General features: G+C 43.3%; 1 protein-coding gene across 2 annotated transcripts in view; it reads right to left on the reverse strand.

Moving 5' to 3' along the window:
* The window catches only part of LOC126163338 (trypsin delta-like), a 122,721-nt gene extending 110,431 nt beyond the window's left edge, over positions 1–12,290 (reverse strand). For both annotated transcript variants that reach the window (XM_049920170.1, XM_049920169.1), the window contains exons 1-3: positions 12,175–12,290; positions 4,114–4,199; positions 463–560 (exon numbers count right to left, since the gene is read on the reverse strand). In XM_049920170.1, coding sequence (XP_049776127.1) covers positions 463–560; positions 4,114–4,199; positions 12,175–12,232 — 242 coding nt within the window. In that variant the 5' untranslated portion in view covers positions 12,233–12,290. The remainder of the gene's footprint in view (positions 1–462; positions 561–4,113; positions 4,200–12,174) is intronic.
* Between the last annotated feature and the right edge of the window lie 305 nt (positions 12,291–12,595).

Consider the following 12,595-nt stretch of genomic DNA (forward strand, 5'->3'; position numbering starts at 1 on the left):
ACACAACAGAAATAACGGTCAAGAAACAATCGTAAACAGCAGTCTGCTAATGTTTTGGTCTATTTAAAATGGCGTCAGACCGCGTCCACTCTGGCTTCAAAACAAGCGCCAATCTCCCTTTCTTTTACCTCGATGTTTCAGTACAATATAAATTTCCCTGACATCGCCACCACGTTTACTACAACGATCTGAGATAGTTTCTATTGGCATAAATTACATTTTCAGAAACACTAATTACTGACAAAAATTTATAAATACATATAGTTACAAAGAATTTTTTTATTCAAGGAGCTAAAAAAATACTTGAGTGACTGGGTTGTAGCGTGACAAGCATTTTTTTATGTCTGTTGGATATCATTCAGATATTGTTGTCGAAGGTCAACGAGAAGTCGCCCAGTGTTCACAATTTGACAGTTGTGGGCAACAGTGGCCCGGTACTCAGCCATTCACAGACGCACTCACCTGTCGAGTTCAGCGACGCAGTGAGCAGCGGTGAGGGCCCAGTTCTCGTTTAGGATGGACGCTCCGCACGAATGGCGACCATTCCTCTGCAAGGACAGCTGCAACACCAAACAACTGCATCATCAGCGCATGGGTGCTGTAAGGCTGGAAAACAGGGAGGTGTTCAGATTTCTGTCCAGTATCCTGATGCAGCTGCTATGTCGATCACCTTTTCACAGTAGAATGCATACTTTTTGTAACTGGATGACGTTGTTGCGATGATGTCAGTAGCTTGCAGTTGTGATAGATCTTGCTGGCAGCCATAATCGACCGGTTAGGGTTCAGTGAATTTTTTATTATCTTTAATCACATCTGCAAGTGGATAAATGTTCCAGAAAAAACTTTAGAAATGTAGTAATTGTGAAATTCGGCAATCTATGTATTATAGATCATATCCGAGACAAATGTTACAAGGTGAAACACATCATTTCAGTTTTCCATCTGTTCCGTTAAGTTTTATAAACAGATTTACTGTTCCGGGAGGTATCGGGTAGAGTTCTGCACTGTTCCCTAGTATACAGGGTGTTACAAAAAGGTACGGCCAAACTTTCAGGAAACATTCCTCACACACAAAGAAAGAAAATATCTTATGTGGACATGTGTCCGGAAATGCTTACTTTCCATGTTAGAGCTCATTTTATTACTTCTCTTCAAATCACATTAATCATGGAATGGAAACACACAGCAACAGAACGTACCAGCGTGACTTCAAACAATTTGTTACAGGAAATGTTCAAAATGTTCTCCGTTAGCGAGGATACATGCATCCACCCTCCGTCGCATGGAATCCCTGATGCGCTGATGCAGCCCTGGAGAATGGCGTATTGTATCACAGCCGTCAACAATACGAGCACGAAGAGTCTCTACATTTGGTACCGGGGTTGCGTTGACAAAAGCTTTCAAATGCCCCCATAAATTAAAGTCAAGAGGGTTGAGGTCAGGAGAGCGTGGAGGCCATAGAATTGGTCCGCCTCTACCAATCCATCGGTCACCGAATCTGTTGTTGAGAAGCGTACGAACACTTCGACTGAAATGTGCAGGAGCTCCATCGTGCATGAACCAAATCTTGTGTCGTACTTGTAAAGGCACATGTTCTAGCACCATAGGTAGAGTATCCCGTATGAAATCATGATAACGTGCTCCATTGAGCGTAGGTGGAAGAACATGGGCCCCAATCAAGACATCACCAACAATGCCTGCCCAAAAGTTCACAGAAAAACTGTGATGATGACGTGATTGCACAATTGCGTGCGGATTCTCGTCAGCCCACACATGTTGATTGTGAAAATTTACCATTTGATCACGTTGGAATGAAGCCTCATCCGTAAAGAGAACATTTGCACTGAAATGAGGATTGACACATTGTTGGATGAACCATTCGCAGAAGAGTACCCGTGGAGGCCAATCAGCTGCTGATAGTGCCTGCACACGCTGTACATGGTACGGAAACAACTGGTTCTCCCGTAGCACTCTCCGTACAATGACGTGGTCAACGTTACCTTGTACAGCAGCAACTTCTCTGACGCTGACATTAGGGTTATCGTCAACTGCACGAAGACTTGCCTCGTCCATTGCAGGTGTCCTTGTCGTTCTAGGTCTTCCCCAGTCGCGAGTCATAGGCTGGAATATTCCGTGCTCCCTAAGACGCCGATCAATTGCTTCGAACGACTTACTGTCGGGACACCGTTCTGGAAAACAGTCTCGATACAAACGTACCGCGCCACGGCTACTGCCCCGTGCTAATCCATACATCAAATGGGCATCTGCCAACTCCGCATTTGTAAACATTGCACTGACTGCAAAACCACGTTCGTGATGAACACTAATCTGTTGATGCTACGTACTGATGTGCTTGATGCTAGTACTGTAGAGCAATGAGTCGCATGTCAATACAAGCACCGAAGTCAACATTACCTTCCTTCAATTGGGCCAACTGGCGGTGAATCGAGGAAGTACAGCACATACTGACGAAACTAAAATGAGATCTAACATGGAAATTAAGTGTTTCCGGACACATGTCCACATAACATCTTTTCTTTATTTGTGTGTGAGGAATGTTTCCTGAAAGTTTGGCCGTACCTTTTTGTAACATCCTGTATATATAAAAATTTTCGGGGTATCGGACTGGAAAACATTATTAAATGATTAGTAAATTACTTTTAAATCCATGCGAATTGTCTTTGTGCCCACACTGCCCCCTAGAACGAGAAATAAGACAGAAAATTTTAACTACAAAAGAAGCAAGGTCACACACATCATGAGTGGATCATTATGAGCATCTAATGGACTGAACAGCACTACGGCGAACAAGTAAGAAATCCCTAGGAAACTAGTTCCACAGGAAATAACATATCAATCATTGAAGAACTGTTAATTTGAAAGGTGTAGAGAGGAAACGGAAGGGACAGGAAAGGATCAGAATACGTAAAACACACTCTCGATTGTGTTCGATGCTGCAGAAATGCAAAATCAACATTAATTACTCACACAAAAGAGTGACTTAACGCTTTGGATGGACATGTCTTTACGAGACTTCCATAGATATTCAGAATGCTTATCACATGGAACCGCTGCACATTGGCGGGATAAAACACGCGAGGAGCGAAAGTAAAACCACAGTGAAAATCTAATGAAGCTTTGTGCGGATGTGTTGAGTATACCCGTCGATCACGTCACGTTGCAGTTTTCAGTTCTATGTATGCAGTGAGCATTTTTAAGTTGCATAGAACAACAGATTCTCCCACCAAGTGTAAAGTGCCTACTGTCGTTCGATTTCTTCATGCTGAGGTGTTCCGCCTGATTTCACACGGCCCACATAACGTAACTGTCATGCGTGGCAGCAAAGTCCGAAAGTGGTGCAGGAATTTGGAAGCAGCGCGTACAGACGTTCATGGTGCAGGCGGTCAAGAAAGGAAGCGATTGTCAAATGATGATCTTGTTCAGCGAGTGGATTAGGCGTTTCGAGAAAATCGTGTACTAAGGGCAATTCAGAACAAGCGAAGAGGAATGTTGTCATCAGGCATCGTCCTACGTAACAAAGGTTGGTCTCACACTGCAGCTGCAACAATTATGCTCCTGGAGCGTTTTCGGTGGGAAGCGTTGCATCTCAGGCCATACAGTCCGGGCTTATCTGCCTCTGATCTTCATCTCTTTGCTCACGTTAACAGCTGGTTTCGAGGACAGAGTGTTGGCAAAGGCGGCGGTTTGCATACGAGAGTAGAGAATTGGCAGAAAGCACAGGCGGCTGCCTTCTATGCTGAGGGTATTGGAAAGTTGGTATCATGCTACTACGAATGTCTCAGCGGCTGCTATGTGGAGAAGTTGTTGGAAAGTGTAGCTAAACGTTGCAAATAAAACATTTCTGACTCTCATTGTGGTTTCCATTTCGCGACCGACCGGACCTTGAAAAAGAAAAAGCCCTCGTATAAAAGGCAGTTATCCAATGAGTGGTGGCTATTCGCTCTAATATGGGAGGCGTAACGTACAGTGAAATGAACAGCGTACCTTTTCAAAGCGCTGATATAATTTTGTGTTACAGTTGCGCTACTTGTAGCCTACGTATGTGGCAGAGTGAGGCAGCGCCTTTCGGCCTACGTAGGAGTCTGGACTCACCTGCGCAGGGAACTCCCCCAGAGCAGCGGGCTCACCGTTGATTATGCGGCCATTCACTACGGACACAGCACGAGGCGCTGTTCCACCTGGAACAATCAGAGCAGAGCATCGTATGACAACAATTGTCTTCTAGAGTACAATAAACAATATATATAAAGGACAGTGTCCTCACTGATCGCTAAGAACGGAAACTTGAAAGTTGGATAGGGTATCGATCTTATACTGAAGGCGTCGTTTAAGAAGGGACTTTTCGAAATTCCTACCCTAAGGCGATGAAATTGGGGACGCAGGATTTTTGAAAAAGTCACTATTAAGGTGGTTTTGGAGGTAGACTTACAAAAATTGGTATTTCGTTTTTCGATCAGAAACGTAAAGCATAAAGAAATGCCGGTTTTAACATTTTAGGAAATTTAGCCCTATAGAGGTGAAATAGTGGGTGAAAGCTTTTTTTGGGAAATGTCATTATTAAAAAAAACTACTAAAGTATTTTTAAGGCTAGATGTATGAACATTGATATTTGACTTCTCGGATACAAATGAAAAATACGTGTTTCAGTATTTTTGGAAATTGAACCTCTAAGGGGGGTGAAAAAGGGGACGAGTTTTTTTATGAAAATATTTTATTATAAAAGCATTTTTAAAGCTAAATCTATGAAAATTTAAATTTCGCTTCTCAGTTAGAAATAAAAAACATGTGTTTAACTGGTTTTTTTTGGAAAATCAACCCCTTAGGGGGTAAAATAGGATCAGACTTATTCACTGACTCATCATCGCGCAGCCGAAACCGCTAAGGATGGAAATTTGAAGTTTGACGAGGGTGCAGTTTTATACTGTAGGCATCATTTAAGATGGAATTCTCCGAAATTCCACTCCTAAGGGGATGAAACAGGGGATGAAAGGCTTTTCGAAAGTATGTCGCTATTAAGGGAATTTTAAAGCTAGACTTACGAAAACTTTTATTTGGTTTCTCAGTCAGAAAATAAAAAAATACCTGTTTCAGTATTTTTGGGAATTCAACCACTAAGCAAGCAAGATAATGGGTGAAATTTTATTCGAAAATAAATAATTACTAAAGAACTACTAAAGGATATTTAGGCCTACATTTATGACAATTGGTATTTGACTTCTAAGTTAGCACCAAAAAATACGTGTTTGAGTGTTTCTGGAAATTTAACCCCTAAGGAAGGAAAATAATTCGTTATTTTAAAAAAATTTTAAACCTAAATTTATGAAAATTTATATTTCACTTCTCGGTTAAATATAAATAAATATTTGTCATGGGATGAAAGTTGTTATGGAATTATCTGCGCAAGAACACAAAAGCCATGATTAACAAAAACTTTGTACTCCAGCTGCCAGAATCGCTTTGTGGTCAGAAGTACGCTCGGAAAAGACCGTGCTCATATTGCCTTAATTGGTACTAAAAGCTTAGAATGTGTTGCAATTTGTGAACAACATAAAAATTTGATTTAATAAAACGAAATTATCTGCAGACCATACAGTCTACGCGAGCGAAGCAGCGGGCACTAAGTTTGTTTGTTATAAAACATCTCCCGCACCATTTGGCCGACTGGTACAGCAACCATATAAAGATTATTCTTGAATACAAAAGTCTTAGTTGCGGGAATATTGCTTTTATGAAGCGTTTCGCCTTTCTTGGGCTACATCAGACTAACGTGGATTGAAAGACGTTGGTAAAACTGTTATGATGTGGAATAAGCACATGCTACAGTTAGCTCGGTCTGGACACATGCTTATTCCTTAGCATAATAGCTCTACGAGTGCCCCTCAATACTTGACAAGGACCCTAAAGAGACGAAATGCGTCATTAAAGCAATATTTTCGCAACCAGGACTGTAGTATTCAAGATGAATAAATATCTTTAATTTCCGTCTAGCATCACAAAACCTTTTGGTCCTTAGACTACCGGTTTCGATCAGAAATGACCATCTTCAGATCTCATTTACAGCAGGCCATAATGGCCTAGAGTTCTGGACCATTAACTTCCCCCGCTGTTGTTTCAACGAGTATCGTGTCGTTCCACGTGGATACGAGAATGTGTTTGACATGAATTTGCCCCCCCTCCCCCCCCCCCACCCCAGTTCAACGAACAAATTTACATTTAAATGTGATTCAGAGAATAGATAAACAAGTTGTTCAGTACAGTCATAACAATTACAATATGATAATCCCATGATCAATACGAGCGTCTCCCATTTGACTCAGAACTTCCTCGTGCGCGTTATTGTGTGCCCTCCTCTTTTCCTTCCCATGTTTCAACAAGTCCGAAGACTGTTTGAATACGACTCTACTCGCTAGTGTGTCCTGCGCAAAACCTCTTTGTGTCTGCATAACTACCGCAACCAGCATCCTCTTCAACCTGCCTACTTTATTCAGTTATTATTCTCACCGTAAATTTTTTACCTCCCCACACTTCACTCCTTTGCCAAATGAATATCTCCTGTCGACCGATACTCTTTTTTAGTCAAGTTCACATCTACATCTACATCACACTCCACCAGCCACCTAATGGTGTGTGGCGGAGGGTACTTTCAGTACCACTATCTGATCCCTCCAACCCTGTTCCATTGTCGGTAAGGCTCTGTATTAGCTTTAATTTGTTGTGCCACAAATTTATTTTCTGCGCAGTTCGATTCACTATCGCCTGATTGCCGCTTATCACTTCCTTCACCTATGGCAATGTTTGTTAACAAAAAATTGGGCGAGCTCCGCTATGGTTCGGAATCTGCGTTAATAAATAAAATAATTAGGTAAATCATTTCAAATGTGGAAGGAAGGCAAAGTAATACCAAATCCAATAGAAGAATGGTCAGTAAAGCACTGTGGAATTTAAATCAATCCCCAGGTTTATGAGAACCTTATTTTCTTTTATCTCCTGATTAGTTATGTGACTCAACCATCAAAGTTTCAGCATTCTTTCGTAGGAAGACGTTCCTAAAGCTTCCACTCTCTTTTCATCTGAACAGTTAATCGACAGTGTTTCACTTCCGTGCAAACTTTCACTCCGGATAAACGCCTTCAGAAAATACTTCGTAAAACTTAAATTCATATTCTGTATTAACAAACTTCTGTTTTCCAGAATCGCTTTTCTTACAGTTGCCAGTCTCCAGTCTCTATCCTCTCTAGTTTTGCCATCACCAGCTGTTTCGTTGCCAAATAGCAAAATTTGTCTACTACTTTCACCATCAGCTGTTTTAATTTGGCTGCATTTCTTTACTCTTTTTTTACTGTTATTGGTAGTTCTCTTACAACCTGTTTTCAAGGCATTATCCACTCTCCAGAATGAATTTTCGCTCTGCAGCGGAGTGTGCGCTGACATGAAACTTATGGTAAATTAAAACTGTGTGGCGCACCGAGACTCGAACTCGGGACCTGTCCTCAAAGCCCCATTTCCGACAGTACTTCATCTCCTACCTTCCACATTCCACAGAAGCTCTCCTGCGAAACATGGAAGGGTACCACTCCTGTAAGGGGGTGGGGGGGGGGGGTAGCTCAGTCGTTAGAGCACTTTCCAGGAAAGGCGATGGTCCTAAGCCTGAGTTCGAGTCTCGGTCCGGCACACAGTTTTAATCTGCCATGAAGTTTCATTTTCCACTCTATGCAGGTGCCCTTCAAGACCATTTCCACGCCGACAAACCACAAAATTGTTGGTCGTGTTCCAGAGTCTCCATGAATCGTAGAAATGACATTATGTAACGCGCAAAGCTGCTGCTTATTTGTAATTGTGCTACCGGTTTCAGTCAGAGATCATTTTACCATACAATTCTTGTTAATAGCAGGTTTTATGATATATTTGTGTAACACCAACGAGAACTGTACTGGAAAATTGTGTCTGGCTGAAACTGGTCGTACAACTAAAAATAAATCATACATTTTCACACATCACAATATGTTAGTTGTGCTTGATGTAACCTCATACGGCGATGGATGGGAACACATAATGTACCCACAAACTTTGACGAACGTGATCGGTTTGGTGCTCCGTATGCTATGGTGCGGGGGCGTACTGACCTCCAGATCCTTGAATACGGTACAATTTCCGCTCAGATAGTCCTTAAAAAAAGAGAGCTTCATCTCAGGTTCTAGAGAAGACATAACCTAGCTGACAAATACAAGCTGAACGTAGTGAAAATGATCGTAAGGAGAGCAATGAGAGAAGCTTCCAATGACTCTTAAAGTAAAATTTTTCCAACCGGTATGACTAAACACCCTAAGAGGTTTTGGTCTTACCTAAAATCTGGAAACAGTTCGAAACAGTGTATTCATTCACTCAGAGACCATTGTGGCACCGAAAAGGAAGACAAAAGAGAGAAGGCCGAAATACTGAATCTGCTCATCCGAAATTGTTTCACTGCGAAAAATCGTAATACGGCCCCTCCTTTCAATCAGCCTGCAAATTTTGTGATAATCGATGGCGGAACCAATTACAGTCGCTTAGTAGTGAAAATACCTCAGCACCAGATGAGATACTAATGAGATCCTTCAAAGATTACAGCAAAGAACTTGCTGCTCTTTTAACAGAAGTTTATCGCAGATCGCGGGAGCAACAACGAAGGGTACCTACCGACTGGAAAACAGCACAGGTCATGCCCGTTTTCAAGAAGGGCTCTAGGACAGATGCACACAATTATAGACCTATAATGCTGATGTCAACTGAAACTTCCTGGCAGATTAAAACTGTGTGCCGGACCGAAACTCGAACTCCGGACCTTTGCCTTTCGCGGGCAAGTGCTCTACCATCTGAACAACAAAAGCACGACTCACGCCCCGTCCTCACAGTTTTACTTCTGCCAGTACCTCGTCTCCGACCTTCCAAACCTCACAGAAGCTCTCCTGCGAACCTGAAAGGATATTGCGGAGAAACAGCCTGTGGGATGTTTCCAGAGTGAGATTTTTCACTCTACAGCGGAGTGTGCGCTGATATGAAACTTCCTGGCAGATTAAAACTGTGTGCCGGACCGAGACTCGAAGTCGGGACCTCTGTCTTTCACGGGCAAGTGCTCTACCAAGTGAGCTACCCAAGCACGACTCACGCCCCGTCCTCACTGCTTTTCTTCTGCCACTACCTCGTCTCCTACCTTCCAAACTTCACAGAAGCTTTCCTGCCAACCTGGCAGAACTAGCACTCTTGGAAGAAAGGATATTGCGGAGACATGGCTTAGCCATAGCCTGAGGAAGGTTCACAGAATGAGATTTTCATTCTACAGCGGAGTGTGCGCTGATATGAAACTTCCTGGCAGATTAAAACTGTGTGCCGGACCGAGACTCGAAGTCGGGATCTTTGCCTTTCGCGGGCAACTGCTCTACTAATATCCTTTCTTTCAGGAGTGCTAGTTCTGCATGGTTCGCAGAAGAGCTTCTGTGAAAGTCTGGAAGGTAGGAGACGAGATACTGGTAGAAGTAAAGCTGTGAGGATGGGGCGTGAGTCGTGCTTGGGTAGCTTAGTTTGTAGAGCACTTGCCCGCGAAAGGCAAAGGTCCCGAGTTCGAGTCTCGGTCCGCCACACAGTTTTAATCTGCCAGGAAGTTTCACATCAGCGCACCCTCCGCTGTAGAGTGAAAATCTCATTCTGATGTTAATTCCTTGTAGAATTATGGAATATGTTTAATGCTCATGGATTATAAGCCCGCATCTCGTGGTCGTGCGGTAGCGTTCTCACTTCCCACGCCCGGGTTCCCGGGTTCGATTCCCGGCGGGGTCAGGGATTTTCTCTGCCTCGTGATGGCTGGGTATTGTGTGCTGTCCTTAGGTTAGTTAGGTTTAAGTAGTTCTAAGTTCTAGGGGACTTATGACCACAGCAGTTGAGTCCCATAGTGCTCAGAGCCATTTGAACCATTTTTGATTATAACGTTTTTGGAGAACGGATATCTCCCCTATAAAAATTAACATGGATTCCGCGAACAGAGACCATGCGAAACTCAGCTCACTCTATTCCCGATATAGGTTTTCCGTGATTTTCATAAATAGCTTCAGCCAAATGCTGGGATGGCTCCTTTGAAAGGGCACGGGCGATTGACTTCCTCACACTTCCCTACTCCGAGTTTGTTCTCCATCTCTAATGACCTCTTTGTCGACGAGACGTTAGGCATTAATCTCCTCCTCGCTGATCCTCAGTTCATCAACCCCCAGCTGCTGACCTCACGCCCTGCTGCTGCTACAACGGTTGCGTCACCGAATTCTCGGATTCTCTTGTCGATGAAGGTGTGGCCAATGCCGGCTGCGTCACGCTCCAGTGGCCGGTGTGTACAGGGCAGGTGACTGGACCCTCACGTCGTGCTCCGTGGATGGCGGCAAAGTGAGTGGCTGCCGTCGCCCCCTAGTGCTTAGGCAGGAGGCAGCAGTTCGTATCCTAGTGGTGGCAGACGCGGTTGCGTCATCGGAACGGTGCCGAGTACCATTGTTTCCGACGTCACCTAACTGCCTCAGCTGTGTGAGTGTTGACACGCTCATTCGGGTGGCCTTAAATGCCGCTGCTCTCCACTGACTTTGCGCTCGTGTTGGCGTTTGTGTGTCACGCCAAATTATCTGTAAGAGAGGCGATGACCGGGTGACATAACCAGCAGCTGTGGTAGTTCCTGATGAATTGTCTCGTTCTGTCATGTGGAAGGCGGCGAAGCGGAAGAGGGGGCGCTCCACTCAACACGCGGGGCACTGCCTGACTCCAGTGAGGCCCGAATACCGTCAACATCTGGCTCCTAGTCCTATTATTACTTTCCTCTTCGCAGTAGAATATTAATGAATGCATCAGTCTACAAAAGAGACTGCGTACAAATCCCTCCAAGGATGGTGCTCAATTTTATAGGACCCACGCCAAACAGGCTCAACAGGTCATATTGGAGGTATACATAGAAGGGTGACAGGTTTATACGGCCCGTGGAAGAGTGTGAAACGTCCCCTTAGAAAAATTAATGAATTACTGTGTTGGTTAAACCCCTTACGTTATTTTATTTTCAAACGGCTGAAAAAAAGTGAACGTACTCAGACATTTCTCTCTTTACTTATTCTGATCAACATTAAACTGACACACAATATTTTTACCGCAACGCAATCTGACTTTCAATAATCCCTACAAAAGAATGGCCCTGACTAACATTAACCTATACCTTTCATGGATCACTTACCTCACAATAATCTTTGTTACTCGAACTACTGCAAAACAACGAGCGCCAATACTGCCAGCTAAATAAAAGATTCTAACTACTGAAGGCACTAACTACTGATAGGCATAGTTAGCAAATGAAAGATTTTGACAGAGAACAAACAATGCATATGCCTTAATAGTGTTCAAAAGTCATAATATATATATATCAGTTCATGACATCCAGTCTTACACATTTACTCTCTCTGAAGGACACACGTCCAGATCATAAACTGCCGAACACTACAATAGCGAATATTCCAACAATGCCAATCAGCCACAGACTGCATACAGCACAGCCAGTGATTTTCATACAGAGCGCTACGTGGCGTTACCAATATAAAAATCTAAACAGCCTACTTACAAGTGTTAGAGAAATGCTGAAGAAACTGAACTCTTAGATACTTGGGAAAAGACTCCAACTCTCCAGAGAGAGCCTACTTAGAAAGTTTCAAGAAGCAGCTTTAGAAGATGACTCTAGGATTATTCTACAATAATCTGCATATTGCTCCTTTAGGGATTATGTTACTAACAGTTTGTACGTAGGCATTTAAACAGTCATTCTTCCCGCGTTCCATACCGCAATAGAGAGAAAAGAATTCCCATAAATGCCACAAAGGGAAGTTAATTCTGTTATGCACTCCGCACCATGTTGTAGAGTATGGGTGTAAATGTAGATACATGATAAATATTACCGTTGATGGTGATTCTTCCTTCAGAGCAGGACTTTAAGGTCAGTGGACTTCCTGCTCTCTCACCATCGACGAAACGAACACGACACTGCGCACTCATGGCAGACACTAATCTTGTACAACTACACACCTGACATGTGGGACATGCATGCGGCTGGAATGCAGCCAAGTTGGAAGGCGTGCTTCATGAATGAGCCGGAAATTAACTTACCCGCCACACTGTTTGCGGCTGCCACCAGCAGCAATAAAAGCGACGCCGTCGTCTGCATGTTCCCCCTCTGTTCTGAGCAGCTGCTCCGTTCTGGCCTGCCACTCACTTGACTCTTATAGCAGTGATTTCAAAATCCTCGAAATTTGATCGTGAGCAGTGTTAATCAGTACTTCGATAACGGCTGTATGATGAAGTAGTCGTTCTTAAGAGGAGATAAGCTTTCCTCTACATCTTATCCACATTACGAAAAGTCTAAGTAGTTCTTTGATAAACTGACCTTGATTTAACAGTGCCTCATTCGTATGAGTTGTGTAACTCTCTGAAACACCTTCGAAGTACATCTAGTATTCGTGTATGAACTAAGAAGTTGGCACTGCTAAATATATTTGTTCCGCAGTTCATCAGGCCCCTTGAGACTTAG

The sequence above is a fragment of the Schistocerca cancellata genome, chromosome 1 (genome assembly GCF_023864275.1).
Source record: "Schistocerca cancellata isolate TAMUIC-IGC-003103 chromosome 1, iqSchCanc2.1, whole genome shotgun sequence".
In the NCBI taxonomy this organism is placed as follows: domain Eukaryota; kingdom Metazoa; phylum Arthropoda; class Insecta; order Orthoptera; family Acrididae; genus Schistocerca; species Schistocerca cancellata.